At 38.0% G+C, this 27,915-nt stretch overlaps 3 protein-coding genes across 5 annotated transcripts; 1 reads left to right on the top strand and 2 right to left on the bottom strand.

The window, feature by feature from the left end:
- The first annotated feature begins 442 nt into the window (after positions 1–442).
- Positions 443–12,305, top strand: paip2b (poly(A) binding protein interacting protein 2B). 3 transcript variants are annotated; one of them, XM_032582288.1, is made up of 4 exons: positions 443–589; positions 9,393–9,559; positions 10,128–10,310; positions 10,395–12,305. In XM_032582288.1, exons 2-4 carry the CDS (start codon positions 9,404–9,406, stop codon positions 10,449–10,451), a joined length of 396 nt encoding a protein of 131 aa, XP_032438179.1. In that variant the 5' UTR covers positions 443–589; positions 9,393–9,403; the 3' UTR covers positions 10,452–12,305. The 3 variants fall into 3 exon arrangements, with proteins under 3 accessions (XP_032438179.1, XP_032438177.1, XP_032438180.1); XM_032582286.1 differs by lacking the exon at positions 443–589 and adding an exon at positions 2,739–2,887; XM_032582289.1 differs by lacking the exon at positions 443–589 and adding an exon at positions 5,655–5,677.
- Positions 12,306–14,158: 1,853 nt separating this feature from the next.
- On the bottom strand, positions 14,159–22,037 carry LOC116732248 (uncharacterized). Its single transcript, XM_032582285.1, has 9 exons — positions 20,901–22,037; positions 18,222–18,353; positions 18,035–18,118; positions 17,793–17,925; positions 17,647–17,709; positions 15,553–15,693; positions 14,568–14,658; positions 14,329–14,470; positions 14,159–14,245 (listed from the first exon to the last, which is right to left on the bottom strand). Exons 1-9 carry the CDS (start codon positions 20,922–20,924, stop codon positions 14,216–14,218), a joined length of 840 nt encoding a protein of 279 aa, XP_032438176.1. The 5' UTR covers positions 20,925–22,037; the 3' UTR covers positions 14,159–14,215.
- A 366-nt stretch (positions 22,038–22,403) lies between these two features.
- nagk (N-acetylglucosamine kinase) lies at positions 22,404–27,867 on the bottom strand. Its single transcript, XM_032582284.1, has 10 exons — positions 27,773–27,867; positions 27,336–27,420; positions 27,006–27,104; positions 26,777–26,918; positions 26,088–26,198; positions 25,904–26,016; positions 24,861–24,948; positions 24,677–24,774; positions 23,153–23,231; positions 22,404–23,066 (listed from the first exon to the last, which is right to left on the bottom strand). The coding sequence occupies exons 1-10, from the start codon at positions 27,799–27,801 to the stop codon at positions 22,861–22,863; spliced, it is 1,050 nt and encodes a 349-aa protein (XP_032438175.1). The 5' UTR covers positions 27,802–27,867; the 3' UTR covers positions 22,404–22,860.
- Positions 27,868–27,915: the final 48 nt, after the last annotated feature.

Raw genomic sequence — 27,915 nt, 5'->3', positions numbered from 1 at the left:
ACCACACGTGGGTCCCGACCCCAACTTTTAAAATTACTGCTTCTAAAAGTATCCATGCGTAACTTTTATTCCTCTTTTCATTCATTATTCCCCTCCCTGTCTCTCGAAAAAGCACAGTATTGGAGCTTAACATGTAAAATACACGTAAGACCTCCTTAAAAAGGGCCACGTCGTCAAACACAAACTCTTACGATCACAAGAATGAGCGACAGGAGCAAAAAGGACGATTTTGTTTACTTACGTGAATGGAGAAGTAAGGCGGGACCTGTCTTCAACATGGACCAATAGCGTGGCGAGGAGCTTTGATCAACGTTCATTTCAACCAATCAGTGAAGGGTAGCGGGCTACGCCACTGTTTTTTTTTTCCTCTCAGCGCTTAGACTGAATCTAGCGTTTTTTTAAAGGTGTTTTAGCTTAGTAACACGAGCAAACAGACCGAGGACACGAGAGTGGGATAAGCGAGTCGGAGCTAACTGGAGGATTTTCTTCACAGCGTGGGTTTTTGGGACCGTTAAAGAGACGTTTTGCCCCCCTCCTCTTTTGACAGCTGGCTTGCGGATTGCCCCCGTTTTACACTTAAAGTTCAGTGGTGAGTGGGTGAAAACTAGCTTAAAAAGGCAACAGGGCAGGCTGGACGCACTCCGTGTAAATAAGTAGCCGCAATTTTTCTGGACATAATTCTGTTTCTGCGCAATGTTACATCGAACGGTTGTGTATAAAATAGGGAAATAACTCGTAATAAAAGCTGTTTAAAGGTCAGAATGCGGTTCTCGAGGTTAGAGGTGGGTAACATGAGCTGTAGCAATTTTATCCCACACTATTTAGAACAACAGGAAGGTTTTATTTCGTAATAATTCCCACGTATTCAGCCACGTTAGTGTTGAAACAAAACGGAAGCGTCTGAATGTCTTAATTAGTCGTGAGAAATGCTTTAATTCAGGAAGCCACGCAAGCATTCGTGTAAGAGAGTGAAGAGCATCGTGGTGGATGTTTGTCCCCATGCTGCGTTCAGGGACTTTTTGTAAGCTCTGAATTTTTAAGATCAAAGTTCAGATTTCTAATACTCATTTTAAAAAATCGCTACAGTTGGAAAATATGTTATTTGTTTTACTTTTTGGCAAAAAACTGAAAAATATGTGTTTATTTTTTTATTTTATTTTCATTTTGGTGGAGTAAAGGATACATAAAAAAGGATAAAAGTATTTTAATTAAAAACCTATTGCTGTGGCTAGGAAAAACATTCAACAAACAGGCAAAAATAAATGAATAAATACAATTGAAAATTATTTTGTTTTTATAAAACTTAATAATAATAATAATAATAATAATAAATTAAAAAGTAAAAAGAAATCTTCATAACTAAAAAATTGGCTTTCTAAAATACACCTCACAAAAATGTGTAAAATAATATTAAAAACTGAATAAAAAAATGAAATATTTAATTCATAGACAAGTAAATTTGGCTTTGTCAAAACAAAAAAGCCTAAAAAGACAAAGGTACAGTCGTCTAATCTGTAGACAAAATGAGGATGAAATTTTCATTTCTAAAACAAGTACCTGTACAAGTCTTAATTCTGCAAATAATGTAGCTCATTTTAATTTATCATATGATCAAATGATTTATTGCTTATTTATTTGTTTTATTTATAAATATTATATTATTTTTGTATTTATTTACTGCTTTTGAACTTTCTGCCCTGAAGTTTGAACATATTTCGATTTACAATCTGTTTGTTGGCCTTTTTACCAGCATTTGGATGCAAATCTTGATTTTTTTTTTAGAAAATTTTCTATTTATTTATTTTTTTTAAAGGACAAAAATAGTGAATAGAATGAGGAGGTTTACAAATCTGACTCAGTTCCACCGGTTCTGTCAGGAGGAATGGACCAGAACTCCAGCTGATTTTGAAAACCTAAATAAATAAATCTGACATATTCTCCCTGTCATTATTGTGGAATATAGCAAATATAAGTACTTCAGGTAATTCTAACTGACCTAAAGCATGAAAGGTTTAGTCTGATTTAACTTCAAACAGAGGAAACATTTATTTTTCTTTTTATTCAGTGTATATAAACAGAACCGAACAAAGACATTTGCGAGTTAAGTGACTGCTTAGGGCCCCCACACCACCAGGGGGACCCCACGAGCACCAAGGTAGCATGATAGAAATGTGTGTGTATATATGAAAATTTCCATTATTTTTATAGTTGTACAAATAAGTTAATTGCTTCCTGTTGATGGCTGCTTACACTGTTGTGGAAACATAAGATATCAAAGTTGTTTACAATAAATGTATTTATCATCTGCCATTACTTTCAGATGGTTGAAATAAAATGGCACACTTAGATCAAATCAAAATTCATATATTTTTTCTTAGCTTGCTCCTCATTTAAGATTAAAATCAATGGCATAATTACATTATGTTAATGGTAGTAGATGCTAGTATGTATGTTACACACAAAGAGTAGCTTAGGAATGATTAAGCATTTGTGTGTTGGTCCCAAAAAGGGTTGGGCCGCCCCTGTATTTAATTTTCTGGTTTCAATTGTAAAATGCTTTACCAGCATGTAAAAAATGCTATTTTTTAATCTTTAATCCTGTAAAGTCGGTGCACACTTTCCCAAACCTTTAGAACACGCCAACCCATATTTAAAAACTTGACTACAAACCGTTTTTGCCGAGTTGCACGACTGTCATTGGAATCCCGACACGTCCGAGCTGCTATAAAGTCCGCGAACGCATCAGCATAGCACGATAGCAGCAGGCTAACAGGATTTAGCTCAGAGAAATCCCCCGCTGGAGAAACGACGAGCGAGCACTCTTCGCTGGGCACTTCAAGCCGAGTAACGTTGCGCTTTAAGACGAACACCGACAGAACGATGCCAGGTAAATGTAAATCTCGAACTGCTGCATGTAAACGCCCGGTGATTGATGCGTGTTAGGCGGCGGTTATATTGGTAAGCGGACGCTTGTGTTGTTGACCTGCTTCAGGGATGCTGCCATGCTGTAGCAGCCTGCTAGCTGATAGCGAACCCCACTTTGTTTGGCCTCAAATATTCGCGTAGCACCTGCGCCTGTCCTCGGTCTGTTTCGAGGCGTTTTAAAAGCTAATGTCGTCCTTTTTAATTTGATGCTTGTATTGTTGGGGATGTTCTGCGCTTTTTGAGTTTAAAGTAAAAACAGTTTTGAGGCAGGCAGCCAGCCCCCCTCCGCTCTTTGTTGTTACTGGGATAGCTTCTCACCTTTTCCTTTTTTTTTTTTTTTTTTTTTTTTTTAGGCCGCGTCCACTGACAGTCTGTTTACAGCCGGCCTCTGAGCATTACCTCAGCTAAATCCGTTCACAACAGGCAGCCGGGGGCAGAGCTTTACACCCGGAGGAACCCGTTAGCAAGGCGTTAGCTCCGAGCCGCATCGCTCCTGTTACATGCAGCTTGGTTACATCACGGAAACAGTTAGGAAGGCGCTTATTTACGCTGCTTATTATGGCTGAAACGGACAGTTTAGGCATGTTTGTTCCCCCCTACCGATACTCATTAAGTGTATTTGGTATTTTCAAGGTTTCTCGTGCAATTGAACTGTATGAAATGTCATTAAAATGTATTTTAAAATTTACAAATTATTAGAAAATCCCATATGCTGAATTAGTGGGTTATTATCAACCGCGTTCCTCCGTGTATTCGCACTAAAACAACAAAAAAACAAAATACAATGTTTAAAATAGAAATACAAAACAAGTTAAAACATTTAAAAATGTGGTTTTAATCCAAAAATACCAAAAAAATAGTTTCACTTTTGCTTATATTCTCATATTTACCTTGATCTTTATTTTTTATATATTTTCTATTTACTTTAGTTTTTCTTGTAAATTGTTTTTATTATTAATGAGAACATAAAATCTGTTGTGTGTAAAAATACTTGGCAAATTGCATTTGGTTTAGTTTTGCTGGTAAAATGATTAATTTACATAAAATTAGCCGTCCTACTTGTTGCTGCTGTTGCTCTTAAAACGAGAACAAGGGCAGAAGAAAAGGGGGAAATAATAATAAAAAATATATAAAATTTTATTACATAGTGGGAACCCTTACAAACATGCAAGTTTTTTCTTTTTAATACAGTAATTTAGAAAAAGAGTTGGAACATTCAGTGTAATTGTAGTTGGTAGCCAATTTATTTATTTTTTAAGAACAAACATTTTTAAACCTGTATGCAGTGACGTATTTAGAGCTAAATGGACTTTACCTTAACCTCACAGAAAGAAAATATTACAAAATATCATAAATAAAACCTTTTCTTTCCAGTTCAAGTTAAGTTTATATTCACCCAGTGTGTTAATTATACAAATAAAAATATATATGTTGAAAATGACTCTTCTAGTTGCTTCCTTTCACTAATGATGGAAATCTGGACATTTTAAGATAAATATATATATATCTTTTAATACAGAAACTTGTATTGCAAAGTTACATTTCAACATTTAAGATGTGTGCATGAAAAACTGTAAATTCACAATATGTTGGTGTGTTTTGACCGCACTAATTGGATTTCAGCATCATATTTGTTTATCTTAGTTGATAATTATTGCATGAATGATGCAGATGTGCATTAGTTGCATTTTAATGGGAAAGATTTAAGGTTTGGCAGCTGAATGTGTTTTCTACAAGAGTTTAATTGCTAGTTGGAGGCTAACACGGTACGGTTTAGGTTGTTTTTAGTCGCTCTACATTAAATATTTAAAGGATTTTGGTTTTGATGTAATTTTCTATCAGGGTCATAATTACTGGGCTTATTTTATTTATTTGTCACTCTTTACTCATCACATTTGAAGCTTTACCAGTTCTTCTTTGGCTTTTTATAAACCTTTAATATAATTTTTAACACATTTAATTCAGATTCAAAGCAGCTCATGAGATTTCTCTTTAAAGTAATTCTTTCTTCTTTACTCTCTCCTGACTGGTTTGTTTTTCATTTATCGGTTATAGCCGTTCGATTAGCCGTCTTTATTGGCTCTGTTAGGCGTAGCCTGACACATCTTTCCTCTGTCCTCTAACCTACGTAGATTACATGTTTGTTCACGCTGTCCTGAAAAACACCGTTTGCCCGTCTGTGTCAGGGTAAACTCCGCTCGCACATGGCGACTGCGCTGCACAAAACGTGCAAGGAGAAACATTTCTGTCTGAGGTTTGGAATTGGCTCATTATGGGATGTTTCTGCAAGTCAAACATTGCAGAAACGACGCCTAGGTCGGGTCGGCCCTAAAGCTGCTCGTTGAGAGATATATATATATATTTTTTTTACCATGTGAGTCATGGCTGGCCTGTAGCAGCTGGAGGATTATGTCATCAGTATGGGCTTGTCTAGTGTAGTAGTAATACTACGCCTGCGTCAGAAAAGCGCTGATCAAATCCCGACTCCTTTCACTTGGAGGAATTTCTTTGTTTTGTGACGACAGGCTGCTGTTCCTGCGGCTGTTTGTACGTCTGTGAACTTTTATTGTTGATCGAGATGTAAATATCCCAGATGAGGGAGGGAAAATCCCACTGAAGGAAGAGGAAGTCTTACTCAATACGGGAACTAGATTTTTTATTTTTTTTTCACTTCCTGAAGATATTTACTCTACTGCTTATATAAGGAGTTTGTTTTCTAGTGGGACTACCACAACTGGTCCTTTTTTTTAAGGTATTGAAAAAAGTAATATTTTAATTGAAAACATTTTAGGCAATTTCACATTGATATAAATTATTTAGTGTAAAAAGAGACTAAAGTATAAAGTTACTTTCTACTTGAGAAATGTTGCCTAGTTGGCAGTGGATGAAACTGTAACTTATGCATCTAGTTAATCTGAAATATGTCTGCAAAGTGTTTTAAAAATATTTTTAAAGTAAACTTTTGCATTAAATGACAAGAGTTGTACTTTAAAACATTCACACCAAAGGAAAACTAAATACAGCAACCAAACCAATAAAAAAAATTATTTGGTTTTATTCTATTCAGTTTGCTTTATTTAAGAGTAAAATAAGCCTTAATAATTAGAATATAATATGCAACGTGACTGACTTGGTAATCAATGAGGCAAAATAAGTGAAACTCCTATAGAAAAACATTTTCTATTAAAGCTTTTACCTAAAATGTAGTAATGGAGACGGTAACATTACTGCTTTGTTTTTAGCCTTGTCTCTAAATGTGATTTTTGTTGGTATAAATAACAAAATGATTTGATCAGCTGCTCAAAAGTTAATCAATCCGGTGTGTTTCTAAATGTTTCCATTAACATTTATTCAGAGGCAGCCGGGTGAAACTTGTCCAATTTCTCAGAACATTTTGCCTTTTTTTGGCTCGGCGTCATCCTCAGCCGCTGATCATGCCTCGTGGTGCTGAGGTTGTCAATGAAACTTCCTGCCTGCCTTCGCCCGGGCCAGGAGTTGTCCCATATTTTAGGCGACTTCATCCTTTGAGATGAAATAACTTGACTCAGCCGACGGAGCAGCAGATGGATCGGTTTTAAATCCAACACAAATGACAGAATCATATCCTTACTGACTCGACTTTTACAAAGCCCTGTTAGTGATCCAATTATGTGATTCTGGTGACTCTTCAGGACGGGAATTTGACACTTCTGTATTAGAGGATGTATTCACACCAGCCCTGATTAGTCTGCTTTAATTGAACTCTAGTTTATTTAGAAACTCAGGTTTGTTTGCACGATCGGGCTCTGATGTGTGGACCAAAATAAGCGAACTCTGGTCCACCTAAAAACCTCGAACTCGGTTTGGTTGAAGTGAACGCTGTCATACGAATGCATATATGAATGCCAAGCGAACCGGCTACAACTCCAAAAGCAGGAAGTGGACAACAACGCAGGGGATTCTGGGTAAATGCAACCAAAACAAACATGCGAGTCTAACGCTAGAAGGAGAAATCACTGAGTTTTGCAAAAGAGAAATCCTTCAACTGCTAAAAATCTGACACTACTCCATTTTTATTTGTCGTTTCCTTCAGTGTTTCTTGGTGTAGCGCCCCCACAGGTGAGGAGGGGAACATGTTTTTCAATTAGTTTGGTTGGTTTGACAGTGAGGTGTGTAAGCAAACCGCAGCAGCTGAAAATGTAACAAATGTTGTAATTTTGGTCAGAAATGCATTAAAATGATGCCTCAACAAAAATGCAGCAGAATTATCATTGACTCCATCAATTATGTTGACTATTTGTGGCTCATTCTAGACTAAAACCACCTCTAGCTTCCTATTTTAATGGTTAGAACAGCAAATATACCTAAATATGCATTAATAAGCACAGTGGAAACCGTCGTAGCAGTGCAGCAGACGCTAACGTCTACAGTCTTTGTTTGGTCTGCTCTTGGGGGAACAGCCAATAATGTGTCAAGTAGCATTGTGTGTAAATATGTCAGCTTTCCAAGCTGCATTTTCCTTCAAATATTTTAGATATGGTCTTCAGAAAAATCTGTAAATGAAAATTTTCCATAACTAAACGGAAAAATCCACCAACATTGAACCATGACGAGGTGAAGGCAACTACAGTTGAGTCCAGACACTGGAAAATGTTTGGTTCCTGCTTTATGGCTGTTGTAAATTTCTTTACAGATGAGTTTTATCATGAAACAAGGACTTCTTCAGAGAATTTGCATAAAACTGAAGATTGACCATTAAAAACCTTTTTGATTCCTGTGAAATCCCTCTTCTAAGACAAACGTATCAGTGTTGCAACAAGCAGCAAGATTTCACATGACTCATTTTATTTGCCTGGATTGCATCATGTGCAGCAATCTGCAGCAGCTGGAAAAAAAAATAGAAGTGATATTTGTCTGTGATTTTTACGGGGTAAAATAATTTGAGATCCTGATGTGCGCTGAGGTTGAATGGAGTTATTTACCCTCTTCGCTTTGGGTGAAAACTGTTCTTACAATATTTGCTTGCAGGATTTTTAAACCCTTGTCCACATTTTAGGCTTCAGATTTGCTTTAATGAAGCGTCTGGATAAAAAAAGCCGCTTTAGGCAGAGTGAGTCATCTGAGCCACGTCACATTAAAACATGCTTCAGCATTCGTGAATGAAATTATAGTCTGCAACCCTCAGTACTCAGACAGAAACCCTTTATTTCTTTCAGGTTTTAATTCATTAGTTGCACTTCCTGCCTTTTCCAGCTTCCACCTGCTTTTAAATTTCATTTGCTTGCTTTCCATTAGCTTTCCACACACTCCGTGAGTTTGCCTGGTAACGGAGCTGCGTGTTCGTGTCTAGTTAATGATAAAACGCGTGTTTTACTGCAGCGCAGCCTTCCTAATCCAACTGGTGATGGTAAACAAAATGCCTGAGACTCTGTTTGGGCTCCAGGCTGATTTAGTTGATGAATCAGGTCGCCCAACTGCATCCATCCCAGCTGTTTTTGTTATCAAGATGTTATAATGAGAAGGGAATCATTCTGATTAACCTGGATCATATCCTAAATTTAACAGCACAGATATTGAACTTGTTGGACATTTACCATGTTTTAGGGCTTGACAATGTATCTAAAAAAAAAAAACTTATCATGATACAACCATTTAGTGTCAGTCGATATCAATAATTATAGATTAGTTTTTTGCTTTAAATATCAGAAATGCTGTAAAACTTGTGGCATAACCTTTCCTGTTTTATCCACCGTTTTCTCTCCATGCTGTTTATTTTTAAGCAGTAATGAGGGAACTGGGCCTGTTGCAATAAGCAGTCTATCGATTTTTCACATAAAAAATGAAAACAAACTTGATAATTTCCATTTGCATGATTTGTTGTTTTTCTATATTTCTGTAAAAAATTGGATGACAGAAGTTTTCAGTCTAGCTAGCTCTTGTTTTGAAGGACAGTTTGATTACAACTTGTTTTATTTGTTGCTTCTATTTAATTTTTGTGTTGAATGTTTGTTAGAAATTAAAGTTTATTGATATTTGAGAATGTGTTCTTGCGTTATGCCATCAACATTACATTACTTCAAATCGGTCTCAAAACAACAATATTATCATTTATCGCAATAAATACCAGGATAATTTACTGTCCAGCAAAATTTATTGTGACAGTCGTAGAGAGACGGTGGCGAAACCTTTAACTTCTGCTGTGCAAGTTACTCAACAGGTTGCTAGGTAACCAAAGTTGGGAACTTGAAACTGCTTGCCACCAGCAGGTTGTTGCTAGGTAACCAGAGAGAAAGTGAGTTAGTTGATTCCACCGACCTTTCTTCGCTGGTTGAGCAACAAAAGCCTTTCCTCTGCCTACATCCCCCAGAATCCTGTGCGGTTCTGGATTGGAGTTCAGTGAAATTACTGAATCTGTTATTGATATTGATTACGTGTTTATTGTCCAGCCCTATGACGTTCTTCACTTTCGTTCTGTAACTGTCAAACAGAGCCAGCTGAGATGAGCGGTCCAGAGGTCGCCAACACACCGGGAGGCGGAGCGCCGGGAAAGGAAGGGAAAGAGCCGGTGGCCAATGGGCACGCAGGAGACGGACCCGATGCCAACCCGTTTGCTGAGTACATGTGGATGGAGAACGAGGAGGAGTATAACAGACAGGTGTGTTTATGTAATGTACCATTTCATGTTGTAGGAGTCTCGCATTTCCTTTCCCTCCTTCCATACAGTCAAGCCAAAAATGACTAACAGTCCTGGTAGATTTAGATGTGAAAATGTTTTCATTCAATTTAGAACAGTAAAATAGTCATATACATAAAACTGTATAATAGTCAACTTTGAAAATAATCTTTCTAATACAAAAAGGGCTTTTCAGTGTTTAATGAAGGAATTTTAACTGCGTTACAGCAATCAAACCCTTAAAATGTCTGGGAAAAAAGCTTTATTCTTGTTTCCATTAGTAGTTTTACTTAAGCCTGTTTTTGTAGCATAGCAGAGAGAAGGTGATTGACAGCGCTAAGACCTGCCTCCTGGCTCTGATTGGTTGTTTTTGATCATCTGTGCATTTCCACAGATGGCAGAGGAGCTTGTTTTTTTAGTTTTTTATTTTAACCTTCATGCAAGTTACATACTGCAGGTTTGAATTTTGTACCTAAAATGCTGTGACGCAGTCTCTCTCTTCTATATTTTTGCCGTTCCTCATGTGTTTTTGGTTGTTTTTATCTCCCAGGTGGAAGAGGAGCTGTTGGAGCAGGAGTTCCTGGAGCGCTGCTTCCAGGAAATGTTGGAGGAGGAAGACCAGGACTGGTTCATCCCTTCGCGTGACCTCAACAACCAGGGAGTCGGCCAGCTGCAGCAGCAACTCAACGGGCTGTCGGTCAGTGACCACCACAGCAACGTGGAGGAAGTGGCGGTGAGTCTGCGTCTCCCCTCCCCCTCACACACATCCTGTTTACAAGAAAAAGTTTTAAGTCTGTTCTCTCGTCTTCTTCTGCAGAGGAAGAGCATTTTGAATCCTGAAGCGAAGGAATTTGTGCCAGGGATGAAATACTAGAAGTCCCCCTCACCCCCATGGAGCCTTCATGCACACATGAGCCCTTGCACATCCAGAGACTCTTTACGGCCGTGGCCGCACACATTCTTATTGTTACACACACGCAAACACACACCGTACACACTTGAAGTCAGTGGCGTGCCGGTAGGCCCAGTTGGGGGGTGGGGGGATTTCTTTCTTTTTCTTTTCTTTTTTCCTCTTTAATCTTTTTATTTTTGTTTTTTTTCTCGTAAACTGAGGGGCGCTGGGCCCCGCAGATGCTAGCTCATCGTTTGCATTTCACGTGTCATATTTTCCGTTTTGCAGAGCATGCAGAGCTCACTGTGGCTCCCTGGGAATTGTGGCAGCTACCTGAGAGAGATGCCAGGTCAAAACTTCAACGAAAAGGCTTTACAAGAAATCTAAAACAGTTCGGATCAACACTTGTAACTGCTTTATTTTCAATTTTTCTCTTTTTTTCTCTAAAATGAGCAAACACCATTTTTTAGTAGGAAGAGGGTTTCAGCAACAGCAAGGCTAAAGAAGGACAAGAATTTCAGGGGACTCCAGTGAGGTTCTGTGGCTGCTCTGCAAACTCATCAGTCATCAAAATTCATTAAATCCGACATACGAAAACTCCTGGTTACGTTGCAGCTCTTGTGCATCTAGAGATACGAGTTCACCTGAAGCGGCAGCAGCTCTGTTTCCTAACAAACCCAGACGCCTCCTGCCCTCCCCCGCCGTCCACCCCCACCCTGCCTGGCAGTTCATTTCAACCTGTCAGGGCAGACATGGACAGCTGTAATCGTGGATGAGAAATTTATTTTTCAGATTTTTATATAGAAATCCAGGTTTATCTTTTTGTCCAGCCCGTAAGAGCCGAGGTGGTTTAACGTCTAAATCATGCATCAAGTTGCGTTTGTTGTTTAAAAAAAAAAAAAGAGATTCTAATTGTTTATTTTGCTATCGGCTTCATGCTTGGTTTCAGATTGGGTTTATTTGGGGACCAGCGTTGTTATGGGAACGGGGGGGATGTAGGGGTGGAGGAGATGGGTTTGCTTTGAAACACAGCCGCTGCCTCCTCCTGCTGGACCGGCTCGGTTCGTTCAGATTTGGTGTCCAGATCAGGTTCTCAAAAATAGCTTCGTCTCCTTTTTTTTTTTCCTCCTTTCTTTCCACTTTGTGTATTTGAGGACGAGGCGCTGGTTTCTACTGTGGTGTCCCAATTTGTCCTGGTAAAGTGGAGCATTTGGTGGACAGTATTGCATCCCTCCAATTCTTTTTATTCCTACTCAAGGACAGAATTAGTTTTTCTTCTCGACGAAGTTCTTCCTTCCGAACCAGAACTCCTGGTGTTCCAGGATTTTCCGGAGTTTGTATTGTTTGACTATAATATCAGTTAAATTAAAAGGAGATACTTTTAGCTGCAATGAAAAATTACGACGTCCTGTTTTCTGAAATCTGCCACGTCGGCTTATAAATTCAGCGGCAGTGTTATGGAGAAACCATCAGAATATTTCACCACTGGGTAATTGGTCGTACCATTGGCTCGCCTTGATGCTGTTGCTGCCTGGAAACGCAGGGGTTCTGGTTTTCAGGTGGAACTTCCTCACAGTGTTGGACCACAGCACCGAACAGCAACCTGGAGAATGGAGAAGCCAGCGGGGACCGTCCGCCAGGTGGATCGTACAACATGAAATCATTTTTGGTGATTTTTGTTTTGAGTTAGATGACAGAAGCTGTTTAAAAAAAAAAAAAAAAAAAAGAGAGAGGGAGAGAAACGGGGGAAAAGTAAAAAAAATTCAGAAGACACAGTATGAATTTCAATAGAGTTAAAAATAATGAAAAAAGACGAATAAAGATGTTAAAGACAAATGTAAGCTGTTTGTTTTTCTGTTTGGGGTTCTCTTTCCTCCGGTTTAATTATATTTTAAAGTACACGTCTCTGGTTCCAGCTCTGGTAGATGACTCCAGTTTTTTGCTCAACTTCAACATTTTACTACATCGATGATGGGTTTCAGCAACGGCTGTACAATATCAGGAAAATGTGCAAGTGCAACATAAGATTTTAATTCAAATGACTAATTTAGTCAGCCTTGCCTCCACTGAATAGCCACAAAGTCCAACATCAGCTGTTGGCAACAAGGATCAAGTCTGTCAGACTGACTGCACAGTGCAGCTGGAGTCTTGGAGAAACCTCAGGACGGCAACCAAGATGGTAAAGCTCTGGAACAGATCGAGCTTCCAACCCTCAGCAACCAGCAGAAGTGGTTACAAAGTGGCTTAAGGGAAGATCTGAAGCCTAACTGGGAGGACTGGGTCAGAACTCCAGTAAACTACTGAGAAGCTTGTGGAAAGAAAACCAAAATATTTGATCCAAGATGCACAGCGTAAGACATCCCTGATACTTACCAAATAAATGTATGACAGGGTTTGTATGAAACGTCAATTGGGTGTTTTCAAGGTCTGGAAAGTGCTTGATATTCAAACTGTAGAATTTTGTGATGAAGTGAGATCTATGCGTTTTACTAAAAGCATAAATTTGGAAAATGCAAGTTAGTTGAAACCAGATATTTTCATACACCAAACACATTTTTTGTTCTGTCAGAAGTCAAACTTCAGACTAAACTTCTCTTCTTTACAGAATTACCAAAATTATATTTGCTAAATGCCAGAAAACTGAATACAGAACTTTTACGTTTTTCTTTGTATATTGTGTTTTTAGCAGGAAGGTAATTTACCTCAACACTATTAGTTTGGATTGTTTCAATATAATTAATATTTATTGTTCCTAATGGTTCAATTATATTGATCTGTGTAATTGAAATAAAGGTCAGATTATATTTTATACGTTAAAACGTTATATTTTGATAAATTGGTGTTTTGTTCTTGGACCAGCATGTGTATAGACTGTGTGAGACCTTTCAAAACAACATTTTATGTTTTAGTTTACCTGTAGCTGTAGAATACTATCACAAGCCAGTAATATAGTGAATTGAAACTCTGTTTTTAGTTAATTTGTATTGTTTTTTTTACCTCCATACTACACACTATAGTGCATAGTATGGGTAATACTATGCACTATAGTGCTGGGAAAATTTGAACTTACCTAGAAATGTACTGTGGGAAAAATACAAACCTTGTTATGTAAACCTCTGAATTAAAAAAAATTACAATAAAATAAAGCATTTTCATACTATGTTTTCAGGCATTTAGCAAATATAATTTTAGTAATGCTAAGTTGCCTAAAACAAGAAAGGCTTAGTCTGACTTAACTCAAGCCAGTGAGAGAAAAACGATGTCTGTATGTAAACTTCTAGTTTCAACTGCCTACATTGAGGCTGGGTGTGTAATTGTCACCCTGTGTGGTTTGAAGAAAATCCACAATAATTAGTTTTTTTTTAGAAACCATGTCCCTCAAAAACAATGCTTCAAACAAATCAGATACTGTCACTTAAATCTCAAGCATCATTTTCTCTGAGTGGTAGTTCTACGTTTACTTCACATTAAGACCTTCCCTAAACTAACACACCTCCTCTGGGTGGCTGGCGGGAGTTATGACTCACGCTCAGCTCCTGTGTCCATGGGGAACGCTTTCTTGCCCAAACTAGCTCTGACCATTGATCTGTTTTAGCAACAATTAGCTGCTGTGAAGCCTGAAAAGCCCAGGTGGTGCGATAAAGACAAAGCTCTGGTTTGTTATGTTTCAGACAAAAGACAAACAACTCTTCTTTTCATGAGCTGTGTATTGGGGGCTGAACTTTGTGACAAGGAGGAAGGTGACGTTAGCCAGGTTTGATCTTCGGCTGGAACCACTGGGTAGAGAAACATGGAGACGAGAAAAGAGATTAGAACATTACGGCGACGTCAGGAGAGGACCTGCGGCCTCAGTCCGTACCTTAGCGGAATAGCTGTCCTGATACTCGGTCAGCGGAGGCCTCTTGATGGGGTGTGGCAGGCCGCCGCTCTGACAGATGTGAGGAGGGACAAGTTGCGCCCCACAGCAGCAACCTAAAGGATGCTCAGATTTACATCCACAGCTGGGAGAAAAACAGAGACAGTCAGAAAATAATGACTCAATTATATATATGTACTGTATATACGTATATATGTAAGTGTTGTGTATCTGTAACGTACTTGCCGCAGTAGTGGGATGAAGATTGAAGGGCGGGGGCGGGCTGACATACAGCTGGTTGGCTCACGGCGGTCAAGTTGCCCCCCGTGACTCCTGCATCCAATCAAAGTTGAAAAGTTAAAAGTGAATTCCCAGTGCCTTGCAAAAGTTTTAGCACCCTTTGAACCGTTACATCTTTTCTTGCCGCTACACGCACACAAACTTTGATGTATTGTGTTGACATTTTTACCCTTTCGACCGACACAAAGTGGTGCAAAGCTGTGAAATTGAAGGGAAACAAAAATCTGAAAAGTGTGGCTTGGACTTGCATTCTGAGTCAACACTTTTAAGAATCTTTTATTTTTCTTCAATTGTTTGCAGTCAGTCTTCTGAGTTAGGTGTTTGCCAACGTCACATGTCTACACACTGAAATTCTTGCTCATTCCTCTGTTTAACAATAGAGAAATCTATAGAGGGATTATCAGTCGACGTCAATTAATCTACTGTGCACTTCGCCTTCAGAACGCAGGCAAGAACACTTTATTCTAACTATTTAAACAATTAGACTAATAAAAATTATTTACAACTCGCAGCCAGCACAGATCACGTTTATTTTTAGCACATTGATTCTGTACCTCGTACTGCCTCCCGTTCAATCAGCTGCATTTTTTATGTTTTAAGGCTTAATTTATCACCTGCCTTGATGGCTGCAAGGCAGGTGGACAAATTGTGAACTAATTGTGACCAAACTAAGAAATAATTTGATTTGTCCATTGCGCACTAAATGTGAATTCCGCTTTTTTTACAAATAAAGTATTTTAGAAAAAAACTACATTCTGATGCCCTTATTGCTCAATAAAACTTTGTTAAACTTCTATTTCTTCCAGTATTTCAGCTTAAATGCTTGCTTTTTTTCCTGCCCTGTCCAACCTTTAATCCCTACTTTTTTCATGACAGATTGGATCATTTTCAGCTGCAGCTTGTTGAAAAAAACAGCAGATGATGAACCTGTGGCGTGATTCAGTGTGATGTAGGGAGCCGACCCCCGTGGAAGGGTGCCCATGTGAGTCGGCGTGGCGGTCTTGTGCAGAAGCTGCAGGACATCCTCACACTTGATGGGACCTCTGTAGGGTGATAAAACAATCACTCCTGCAGGAGCACAAGTAAGTGAATTAAACTTTATACAAGAGAGATACTGTATGTTTTTCTGCATTCATTCCCTCGGGCAAGCATTAACTGCCCTGCAAAATGATTCACACCCCATAAAAGTTTGTCACATTATAGCCACAAACACCATGAATTCGAGCACACAGCCCTGTAGTGTGCCTCTGTTCAGGACCAAGGTGACATAGATGTCCTTAGATGTTCGGACTTCTATTCTCACCATCTGAGGCCGGTTGGTGAGAAAGTCCCCGATTCATAGTCACATTGATGCCGAAAGCCCCAGGTCGTGGAACGTCACTATCAGCTTCTCAGGGACGGAGAGTATTAAATGCTGAAACTGAAGTCAACAAATAGCATCCTAACATCAGTGTCAAGATGCTGCAGGTGTGTCAGGGTTGTGTGTAGTACAATGGAGACAGCATCCTCTGTGGACCGGTTCCCTGATGACTGGGGTTAGTGCAACTCATTTGAACCAGTCACAGCAGATTTTTTTGGTACCAGCACAGTGATGGAGGACTTAAAGCAGACAAGGACAGGGGGAAACTGCAGGGATAGATCAAAAATTTCTTACCTTCACACCACAGACATTATAAAGAGGACATGTGCGTATTATGTAAAGCCTAATATATGCTATTATAAAACATGCTGTTTTATATAACCGTTTAAGCAGCATGTTCTATGTTTTCAACATGAACATTTGCTAAATAGTTCACTAGCAACCTAAATATTTAGTTAGCAAGTAAAATATCTAGTTTGAAAGTAAAATAGTTTGTGACTAAATACTTAGTTAGCAAACTAAATGTTATTTTGTTACTAAATATTTAGCTCAGACCTAAACATTTAGGTTGGAATTAAATATGAATTTTGCAAACTAAATATTTAGCTTCCTAAATAAATATTTAATTTCAAAACTAAATATGTAGTTTGCAAACTAAACAGTTAGCTTGAGAATTAAATATTTAGTTTGGAACTAGGACATTTATAAATTTATGAATAACATGGTGGTAAAAATATGACTTTGAAAAGTGAGCATCCACCTTTATTTCTCTATTACCGGCAAAATAAACCAAAAATATTGCTGTACATTTTTTACTGTGTAGCTGTACAAACGGCACCCCATAGCTGCGTGGTTTGCAAAATGCTTATCATATCGGAATATTTTATTCTGTTGCTGTAAGTCCCTCTAAAAATATTTAAATATGCCGAACCGGGTATCAATCCAATTCAAAGACACTTAAAAAAAAAGTGTCTTTGAAAAAACGTGAAAATTCAGTTTAGTTTTCAGCGAGATGTGATTATAACTTATACCTCAATGCGCCGCCAAAGTCAAGCTAGCGACCGTTCCAAAATGGCGGCCCTACGGCACATCAACGACAATATGACAAAAAACGGTCCGTCTACTCTTTATTATTATGTATAACATAACACTAACCTCCGCGGGGAGTGTTACGGAAATTTTCCAAAAAGTACCGGCCATTGGTGTCGTCTTAACAAGCTCGCAACAACAATAATGTTACGGTTTAACTGACGAGCGGCTCGGTGTAAACGGGGCGTTGTGGGGGGTCGACCAGAGCAGAGGGCATAACGTCCGTTGTAACTCTGGTGGGACAAAATTCTGCTGTGAATGCACGAATTGCGAAGTCTGATCCTTAATTTTTCAGCAGTTCTGTCCTGCTGTGTTGCTTGAGCGTTTCAGCTGCCAGTCCAGAGGACAAAAAGACAAAAACAAGTTAATAAATAAAAAAAGATCGCCCGTAATCTTCGAGTCGCTTGCCCGTTGACGCCCCGGCCTGGCAACCGTTAAGCAACCGAAACATGGTAAAAATGTGTAATGTTTCAAGCGGTACGAACAATATCGGCTCCTGCATTTAACACCAGCCTTTTGCTTCAAATGATCGTCTCATGAGCGCAGAGCCACAGTGAAAGATATGTCCTCACCCTCCTCGTAGTGAATGTCAGTGGCCCCACTTGGATCCTCCATTTGCCGCTTCAACAGGCCAGCTGCCGACAGGAGAGAACAGGTTGAATGTCAACAAGCACACTGGAGCTTCAACGTCTTTTTGCTTCAAAAAATGCCTCTTTACCCCGTTCACCGTAGACGTTGTGCCATGGAGCATCGTCCCTTAAACAGCCAGCATTTCTGAGCTCCTCAGAAAAGGAAGTGGCTATGCCGCCGAGTGAAGGTATGAAGACTGGGAAAAGGGTAGTCGGAGGGTTCTGTAGGACCAGAGCAGAATATGAGTGTTTATTGCTGCTAAAGAACGGAGAACTACTGTAGATGAACATGCATGGGTTACTGAAAGCATGCATGGATGTGCTGCATTACCTGGGGGCTAATAAATGAGGTTTTGGTTTCGGGGGGTTTCATGTAGTAGTGCTGAAGCAACATAGCCGATGTATCACGTTCAGGCTGTAAACATAACCAAAGCACTAATGTAAAAAAAAAAAAAAAAAAAAAGAAAAAGTAAAAAAAAGAGAGATGCCTTTCTGTGTATCCGGATGATCCAACCTACCATACGCGTCATGTTTACACCCCCAATTTTAGTGGGAGGCATGGGCTTCAGAAATGTTTTACGTTGGTGAAATGGTTTAAAGTCTGAATTGTAGGTGGTGGTAAATCTCTCCGAAGGGCTCACAGCCAGACCCTGAGAGGAAAACAGCAGGGATCTTAAAAAGTTGGAGTTAACAGCAAATGAACAGGCAGACGTAAAAACATGCAGGTTAGCAGAAAAAGCTAATTGTTTAAGGAAAATTAATTTTTTTAAATACACCTTTGTAAGGTACAGAAATTACTAGAAGAGTATTAATTTCTGGGTAATTATTACATACAACTAGTGTTGTCATGTGTCCGTCTATTCAACTATACCTAATCATGGTGCTACAATTACTAAAGCTCAGCCAGTAGCTTGTTCTGGCTGAGAACATGTTATTGATCTAGAAAGAATTACTTAAGTACCAAAAACTGCTGCTTACGGGTACTTAAAATGTATATTACTACTGCTGGCCTGGTGAAGACATGCGAAAGGCCTTAACTTTAATTTATTTTTAATTCAGTGGCATAATTGTACATTAAAATAAACGTGGGTTAAATATACAATTTAACCCACTTATCCATTAAAGAACATAGAGAAATGTACAATAAATCACATATAACACTTAATTACACTCTTGCCATTCATACTATTTTCAATCAATCCCCTTTTACCTAAAGGACAACACTTTCTGAATGGGGGTTTGTATGTTCTCCCTGGCGGCCCTACGGCACATCAACGACAATACGGAGTACCTGGGTTCTTTCCAGGTACTCCAGCTTCCACCCACAGTCCCAAAACATAACTGTTAGGTTAACTCGTCTCTCTAAAATTATCCTAGATTAACAGAATTTTGGAATTTGATAAGCTGTAAAATCATAATCCTCAACGCATAAGTAAAATATTTAAAAATATTTATTTTGTTACTACTGAATCTATTTACTATGAGTTTAATATTTTTCACAGAATAACTGAAATAAGTGTGCTTTTAGTAAAATCTTTATGCTTTGAATGTTACTAGCAACATTTGGAAGGAGCCATTGCTCTATATATGTTGTAGCTTTATTAGTTAGGTTATATATCTTTACATGCTTTAACAAATCAGTCAAAAATAACCCTGTTTTAAAAAAAAAATTATAACAGGTTTTGTAGCAGGGGTTTCAAACAATTAATTTCGAGCCATATCAAGATCATAAATGTCAAAGTTGCAGTTGTGGCAGAATGTGTTGCTAAAACTACCAATTAGCTAAGTTAAAATATTAATTAACTAATTAAATATTAATTAATGTGGCACTATACAAGTAAAAAATAAAATCTGATTTTATTTACTGATCAAATAGTATTTTATCAGCTGTTTTCTTGATGTTCTGTTTATGTGGCCTCGTAGAGTCTTGATGGTTATGGCGGGCGGATCTGGCCAGCAGGCCTTGAGTTTGACATATGTGGTTCATAGTGGCTGGGCGATATGACTGAAAAACGCATAGCAATATAAGTGTTTAGTATCAGCAATTATCATTAGTTATTGATACATTTTTTGTTTTAAATATCTGAAATACTGCCAGTCTGGTGACGTGAGCTTTCCTATTTTATCCAGTTTGTTAAACTGCTGCTGCGCATGTTCCTCAACAGGTTGTTGCTAGGTAACCAGAGTGAGTTAGCTCCTTCCACCAATCTAGTTTAGCTAGCAGTTGAATGTTGAGCGCCTAAAGCGCTTGCTTTGTTTACACCAGAATGCTGTGCGGTTCTGGATCGGAGTTCAGGGAAGTTATTAAATATTCTATCAGACATAATGCTCTATTGGTACTGATCATGTATACAGCTATATAGATGATTGATTTACTGACCAGCCCCAAGAGTTTATTGGTCAAAGTGCACACTGTAGTGAAATATTGGTACTATGTATCTCTGTGTGAACTACAATTGGATGGATGTTTTTGTTTACCTTTTTTTGTAAAAGTGCATTTTTTGAGATAATTCTGTTAAAAAGAAGTTATTGTTTGGGTCATTGTTTTTTTGAAAATTGCTACAACCCTTAAAAATGAGTAAAAATATATATCTTTAATGTTTTATGTGAAGACGCATAGAAGCATAACCTATGCTATTTAAAAAAAAAAAAATCCTAAAATAATACCCACAATTATAAAAACATGACGACAAAAAGCTCAGCACTTTTAAAAACAGCCGTTCATTTTGTTGTTCATTCAGTTAGCGTCTTAGCTAGCAGCGTCGCTTACAGTTAGGCTGCTCAATTTACTTCAGACTTATCGCAAAAAAAGCACTAAGAGGAAGGTAAATAAAAAATAACACACACAACACGGGAATAAACTATACTGTTGGTAACTCACGGCGTAACTATTTAATATTTAAATATTGTTTCTTTAAGTCTTCTCCGAGGAGTCGATGCTGCCCCCACCAGGCGAAACATCAGCAACGCAGCCTTACAAATAAATTCAATTCCATCTGTAAAAGCTTTGGATTTACATGAATTAGCTTTTTCTTTTTTTTTTAATTAAATTAATTTTTTTTTACCTCCTCAGATATGTTCATCAGTTTTTTGAGTGTCTGTAGAATTTCCTGTTAGAAACAATGTTTTCTTTTTTCTCTTTAATAACTAATTCAAAGCATTCAATGGATAAAAACCAAAACAAAAGGAGTATTTACCGCATAGCGAGCCCAAGGAAACATATTTGCTGCTTCCTCCTTGGCAGATTAATCCCTCGTCTCGGTTGCAGCTTCTCTGCTGGACAGCTCAGAGAAGTATGCCCATTACTTCTCTGGGCTGTTACTGTTTACATTTAAATGTAATTGTGTTTTATCACACACTTGGTTCTATTTTTCGACAATGGTGGATAAATGAACTGAAAGAACTTTGATGAGTTTAAAGGAAAACAAGAGTGATAGCCTAATCAAATACAACATGCAGTTTTCAAATGATTCTACTTATTAATGGGGGGGGGGGGAAATTCCCAAACGTGTGAAAAAGCAGTAGCCCTCTAAAATCTGCCATTTTTGGTGGCAACAGATGCCATCCAGTGTTTTACTGGCAATGTGTTTTTCACATTTCTGTGGAGGAATTTTGGCCCACTTTCAGCTGCAGAACTATTTTAATAAAGGTACTTTGGTGGCCAGTGTCTGTTTAAGCTCATGCCACAGAAACTCAATTGGATTTAAGTCCCACCGTTGAATGAACCACTGCAAAACCTAATTAATTTTAGACACAGCAATGAGTCACTGTCTGACTCATTGCTGCATAACCAACATTTGCTTCAGTTTAAGATTTCAAACTGATGGACAAACCTTTTCCCTCAAGGTTTTCCACTATTGAGGAGTTAATGCCAATAACAGCAAGTACTGAAGCAGCAAAGGAACCTCACATTAAAAGCTTAGTTTTACATAGCACATCTTCCACAAACTTGTGTTTCATTAATCCACAGAACATTTCCCCAAGTCTTCAGGATCATCAAAAAGCCCATCGGTTCATCGGCTATACCTGCTCTTCCTTCCAGGGTCACAATGGGATGGTGCCAATCTCCAGCAGTCATCAGGTGAGAATTGGGGTAAAGCCTGGATAGATATATATTCTAGATAGTGACATTGGTCTTTGTGTTGTCTTTAATCAACATAGGAACTCAGCCATGGATGCCATTGTTGCCCAATTTCTTACAGTCATGAACAGACCATTGCACTGAGGTAGGTGAGGCCTGCTGTGCTCTAGATGTTGCTCTAGGTCATAGTACTAACTCCTTGGATAAGTTGTTGATGCCCTCTTGGAGTAATTTTGGTAGTTTAACCACTCTTGGGAAGGCTTTTGTAACATTTTCTGCAATGGTAGATGCAGATAACTTTGTTATTCACTTTTTTGGTATTTACTACATCAGGGAACAATGCAAGTTTCATGTTTCTTAGTACAAAAAACTATATTTAATAAAGAAGATGCAATATTGTACACTGATGGCATTAAACATTAACCAAGTGCCTCAAACCACATTTTTGAACTAGTATGTAGAAATATGGTAAAATCAATTAATTATATACTTCTAATACCACATTAGAAGTAGATAACTTCTATTATAAAAATATAAAATTAACTCTGTATGGATAAGAGAAAATCAACAAAAGTCAAACTTGAGCATCCTCTTTAAAAACAACAAAAATTGCAGCTTGTATAATCAATCGATTCCATTCATATTTATTGCAAATTTGCTTTCATAAGAACTGTGTAAAGATTATGAATCAATGTGAAGTCTTATACAAAGTTAATAGCACGTGTTTTTGCCTGGTGACTTCATGTGTTGATTATGTGAAATCTAATTGTTTTTAATTGCTGAACCTAGAGGGCCGAATGTCTCTCTACATGCCTGCACTCAAACCGTCTGTAAAATCACCAACACTGTTATTATAAAGCCAAGGTGCAAATGAATCATCAAAAGTAAAGAAAAAAGTTTGACAGTTCAATAAAAAAACATTTCAGCTGTTGCTACAGAAGCTGCCAAGTAAATCTCTTCATTTGCAGGTTGGATCTTGTGAAATCATGTGCAAGTCCTGACTTTTACCTGATTTAAAGTCAATGTGATTGGAAAAAGAGGAATGAACTGTAAAAATCATAAAGTGGCCTTTGTTGTCACTGGCTGCTGCTGCTGAAGAAGTGTTGAAAGGAGATTTTAGCGTTGGCGCCATAATCCATGTTGACGGAGAAGCCGAAAAGCTGAGCACCGAGACTGGCCCCTCCGAGGGCCGACGACTGCTGCAAAATCAGGAGGCTGTAGCCACGGAAACGACCCTTCAACTTCTCAGACGACGCTGCCTTTTCCAAAACCTCTGTGAACCCTGAAGAGGGACAGACGAGGGCAGGAAGTAAAACTAAAATGGTTACGATTCAGAGGAAATGTTGAAAAGTTTTCTCAGTTTCTGACCTGGCTTCAGCAGAGACCAGCTCTTCCAGACGGAGCCCACGCACAGGATGGGCAGGCCCAGTTCACCGCTCAGTAAAGGCTTGGAGGAAAGGAAGAAAGAAGAGAAATGTTCATGCGTTAATAACATACAGTACTTTACAGAAACTATTCACATCCCTTAAACTTTTCCACATTTTAAACACAAACCTCAGTGTATTTAATTGGGATTTTATGTGAGAGAATAACAACAAGCAGTGCATGATTGTGATATATAGTTTTCAAAATACTCTAATTACGTCTCTTCTGGCTGCACTGCAAAAACAAAAGTATTTTCGGTCTAGTTTCCAGTACAAATATCTTAGAAAACTTGAAATAAAATAAAACTAACTTACAAGTAACTTTTTAGCAAGAAATCAGAGCATGTTTTGATTAAACAATTTCTTAATATTGAAAGAAAAAATACAATTTCCACGGGCAGATTAATTTACTTATAACAAGACTTTTCCATGTTACTTTTCATCAATATTAAGGAATTATTTACTTAAAACAAGTTCCTACATCTTCAATGTTCAACTTTTGAAATTCAGAAATTTCCTCGTTTTTTTAACCACCAAATTTGGTGGTTTTGAGTAATTTTTTTGGTGTAAATTTAGCTTTTTTTCTCTGACTGCAATGACTAATACGCCGTCATATGCATGTTACCAGATTATAGCAAAAACAAAAAAAAAACCCACTAACTTCCACCTGCAGTCCCTGGTCAGGTTGATGTAATCAAGTATGATTAACAGATTAGAAATTGGTGAAAAGCAAGTTTAGTAATTAATTACGTGTCTGATATGTCATTATTCAAATCTCACTAAATCCAAGTAAACCAAACTTCAAAGCAACAGAATTTATAAAACAATAACTGTGCCTTCGTCAATAATTAGTGCAAATCTGCATATTTAACATTTTATAACTAGAACATGTTATAATCTCATTTGGCAAACTATTCCATCTTGCACTTATAGTGAAAAAAAGAGATGGTAATTTTAGCAGTCCTACATTTTAGGACTGCCATCACCTCTAGAGGGCGCCCTTGTGACTCTAGTCATGATCTCAGAAAACAAACTGTAAAATTGGAACAGCAATGTCATCAAGAATCTTATAAACTAAACAAATGTTTGTATAAAGTGTCAGATTATCAAAGCTTAAAAAATCCTATTTAGAAAAAAAAATGAAAATGATGATATTGTCTGAATGTCTTATGAATCTTTTTGTTTATATATTCAAGAGGTTTTTCCCTGTGGAATAGCTATAGTATTTAGTAATTTGTTGACTTTTATAGGTGATTGGTTGCTCTGGATTTTTGGATTAAAAATACATTTTTCTGATTTTTATTGGTGAAAAATAAAAGTAAACATGCACTCTTTTCCTTCCACTTCACAATATGCACTACTATCACACAAACCCAATGAAAGGCATTGAGGTTTGAGCTTGTTATATGAGTGGTTGCATAACTCTGTATATCTGATGTGATACTGATAAATACATGCTGCTGGCTACCTCTTGTACTGCAGGCAGGACTGCAGCTACGTGTTTAGCCAGGACTCTGCCTGCCTCGGCAAACACGTGCTGACACAGAGCATCTCCAGCTTCTGCACCTTAGATGGAAAGATAAACATTTTTCATCTTTACCTGCTTCTATCAAAGAAAAGAACAAAACAAAAGAAACTGACATGCGGAGTACCTTCAGCCAGCTTCAAGCAGAAGCCAGCAAAGAATGATTTCTGGAAGTTTCTGTACAGATGTGGCAGCATGCCCATCAGATCTGACACCTGCCATGAAGAATGATGCTTTATTCACTATAGTCTCATTTACGCAAGTGGTGTAAGGACTTTTTTTGCATGAGGACAAAAATTGTTAAGTTAAAAGCACATAGGGTTACAAAAATGTTATATATTTAAAAAAAACCCAAAACATTTGTGCCTTTTTATTTTATCTGCTCAATAATAAAACTAAAAATTACAATTCTATTAGAATCGAAATAGGAATAAAAATCAGTAAATTACTGCAGATAAATCACAAAAATGTATCATAATAGGAACTTTACATATCAGTTGTTATCTATAATTATTAATTTGTTTTTTGGTTTAAATATCTGAAATAATACAAAACTAGTGTTGCAACCTTTCCTGTTTTAGCCGCAGATTTTACTCTATGCTGTTGGTTTTTATTTGTAAGCAGTTATGAAGCATGGTGGAGAAACCTTAAACTGCTGCTGCGCAAGTTATTCAGCAGTTTGTTGCTAGGTAACCACAAGTTACTCAAAAAGTTGTTGCTAGGTAACCAGAGTTAGTTAATGCCACCAACTTTTCTTAGCTAACCTTTAGAGGTTAGCTTTCCTCTGCCTAAATCTCCCAGAATGCTGTGCATTCCTAAATCTGAGTTCAGTGAAATTATTGAATGTTCTATCAGATGTATTATTTATTGATATTGATCATGTGTCCATCACGATATATTGTTATTGATTTACTGTCCAGCCATAAGACAGGATCACGGTTTCTAAATTTTGGAGGTTGGTTGTTTTCCAGTTACTCCAAAAGTAAGATGAATGCAAAAAACAGCAAATTAATAAATGGGAATCTATTTTTTGCACCCAATATTTTTTTTTTAGAAAGATATTTATCTACAAAAGATGAAAAGTGTTCATCAATATCAGCCAGCTATGCTTGCAGGCCACATCTTGGACACCCCTTTTCAAAGCAAACACAACTTCTGCATGTGTCTGACCTGGAAGTACTCCTCCATGGCTTTCCTAACATGTGCGACGTCATGCGGCGGCGCCACCAGGTTGTCTTTGGCATCAAACACCGTCTTCACAACCGAATGAGCGATCCAGAACGCTGAAACACAAAAGCTATATGAGTTTGTGCTGCAACGACGAAGAGATAAGACATTGACGTTTCATGTCTACCTGATCCTTCATCTCCCATCAGGTGACCCCAGCCTCCGCAGCCGACCTGGGAGCCGTCAGGGTTGACCAGCTTGCAGTTGGAGCCGGTCCCGGATATGAGAACTACGCCTCCTGGTGAGAAAACGCACAGAAGACGGTGTTAGGTAACAGAGGGCCATTAAAGAACGGAGATGGCACTCCTAGGTAGACACACCTGAAAGGGCAAAGTACCAGTACAGTTAACGGGAAACTGTGAGGAGCTTTGATGCAAGAACAAAAATCATTAACAAAAGCAATGATGAAACTAAAAATGTAACCTATAAAATCCAACTAATGTTCTTAATTGTAATTCTTGAAAATAAACTGTACTATTATCAGCTTGGACTTTTGCACACACAAACTGCATTGAATCACATTTTTAAAATTTATTTCCATTTATGAATACATTCTTTGAACAACAAAAAAAGAAAAGAAAATTCAACAGTAAACAGTTTTGGGTGGTTTTAGACACCAATAACTGGAATTTATTATCACAACAACAAATCAAAATTGTTATCATAATAGTAAAAATATCACGACAAATGATAAACAATATGACACATGTTGTTTAATGTGTGACAACCTCCAGTCCAGTATCTTATTACGCTTCCAAAATGTATAAGATTTTGATTTTAACCAATTAAAACACCAAATTAAAACTAAAAGCTTACCTTGATCACTTGCCGTTGCCATGGCACCAATGGCGTCTGTGGTGATGAAGTAATGCTCGCTGAGATGTGGAAACCGCTCCTTCATCACAGCAATCAGCTTGTCGATGGCGTCTTTCTGCTCACCCCCACTCAGAGACATACCCTTAACAAAAACATAAAAACATTATAGTTTCAACCTGAAATTACGACAGCAAGCAGGAATCTGTTTTTAAGGAGCCGTTTGACTGACCAGACAGCGTAGCGGCGTGTTTGGATCCAGTCCTGCGGTGATCTTTGCTTTATGGACCATTTCATTGATGGTTTCAAGACATTTATCCACCCCGATCAACTATGTTAGACACAAAAACACAAGTTGGTAGCACAGGAATAGACAGTAATCATAAAAAGAAATGAAATCCGCATTAACTGCAACTATATCTGGGCTTAAAAATAATAATAATAATAATAAAAAGCGAGAGATTAAATTATTTCAACTAGAACTGAAAGATGGTGCACTTTCTATCTCTTTTGGGTTGTAAACTGTCCCACCCTGACTTTTATCTGCACTTGTGCAGCTCACCCAGTGGTTGGTGGAGGGTCCCACTGCCTCTCCCAGCACCTTCCCATCTCCTGACAGCAGCACAGCCCTGGAGTGAGTCCCTCCACTGGATGAAGAAACAAACAAAAAAAAAAAGAAACAGAAATGCAGGAATAAGTTAAGACGTTATTAACAACTAACATAAATACCTCAGTGAGACAGGAAGGGTGAAAGAATGCAACATGTAACACGTTTCTATGCATTTTCATGAGCAATCATTCATTTGAAGGCAAGGATAAGAACGGGGATGATCACGAGATTTACGCTTCCGTGTTCGAAAAACATCTAAGTTTAGCCTTAATTTATACATGACAGCCCTCAAGACATAAATAAACATACAAAATTCAAACAAACTCAGAGATACACGCCATAACACTTCAACTTAAACGGTTTTAGTGGCTATTTCCACTCTTTCTTACCCTTCTATTCCACCGTACACCGATGCCATGTTCCTGTTTGGGTCCCTGTAGTCGGCAGAGATCTCGCGAGATCCAGTTACACTTACAATATTGCATCTTAACCACTAGATGGTAGCGTTGTGCTATTTTGTGCCTGCTGAAAG

Source organism: Xiphophorus hellerii, chromosome 14, assembly GCF_003331165.1.
Source record: "Xiphophorus hellerii strain 12219 chromosome 14, Xiphophorus_hellerii-4.1, whole genome shotgun sequence".
NCBI classification, from domain to species: Eukaryota; Metazoa; Chordata; class Actinopteri; order Cyprinodontiformes; family Poeciliidae; genus Xiphophorus; species Xiphophorus hellerii.
Note: the sequence above shows the minus strand (reverse complement) of the source record. Positions and strands in the feature narration are given on the sequence as shown.

Coding starts and splice junctions, on each gene's coding strand:
- paip2b (XM_032582286.1), top strand. Junction 9,560..10,127: donor AGGAGGAGTATAACAGACAG/GTGTGTTTATGT, acceptor TTTATCTCCCAG/GTGGAAGAGGAGCTGTTGGA. Junction 10,311..10,394: donor GCAACGTGGAGGAAGTGGCG/GTGAGTCTGCGT, acceptor CTTCTTCTGCAG/AGGAAGAGCATTTTGAATCC.
- LOC116732248 (XM_032582285.1), bottom strand. CDS start 20,924: ATGTTTCCTTGGGCTCGCTATGCG. Junction 18,119..18,221: donor GTGTAAACATGACGCGTATG/GTAGGTTGGATC, acceptor TTATGTTTACAG/CCTGAACGTGATACATCGGC. Junction 15,694..17,646: donor TGACATTCACTACGAGGAGG/GTGAGGACATAT, acceptor GTGCTCCTGCAG/GAGTGATTGTTTTATCACCC.
- nagk (XM_032582284.1), bottom strand. CDS start 27,801: ATGGCATCGGTGTACGGTGGAATAGAAGG. Junction 26,919..27,005: donor ACACGCCGCTACGCTGTCTG/GTCAGTCAAACG, acceptor GTTTTTGTTAAG/GGTATGTCTCTGAGTGGGGG. Junction 26,017..26,087: donor GATGGGAGATGAAGGATCAG/GTAGACATGAAA, acceptor TTTGTGTTTCAG/CGTTCTGGATCGCTCATTCG.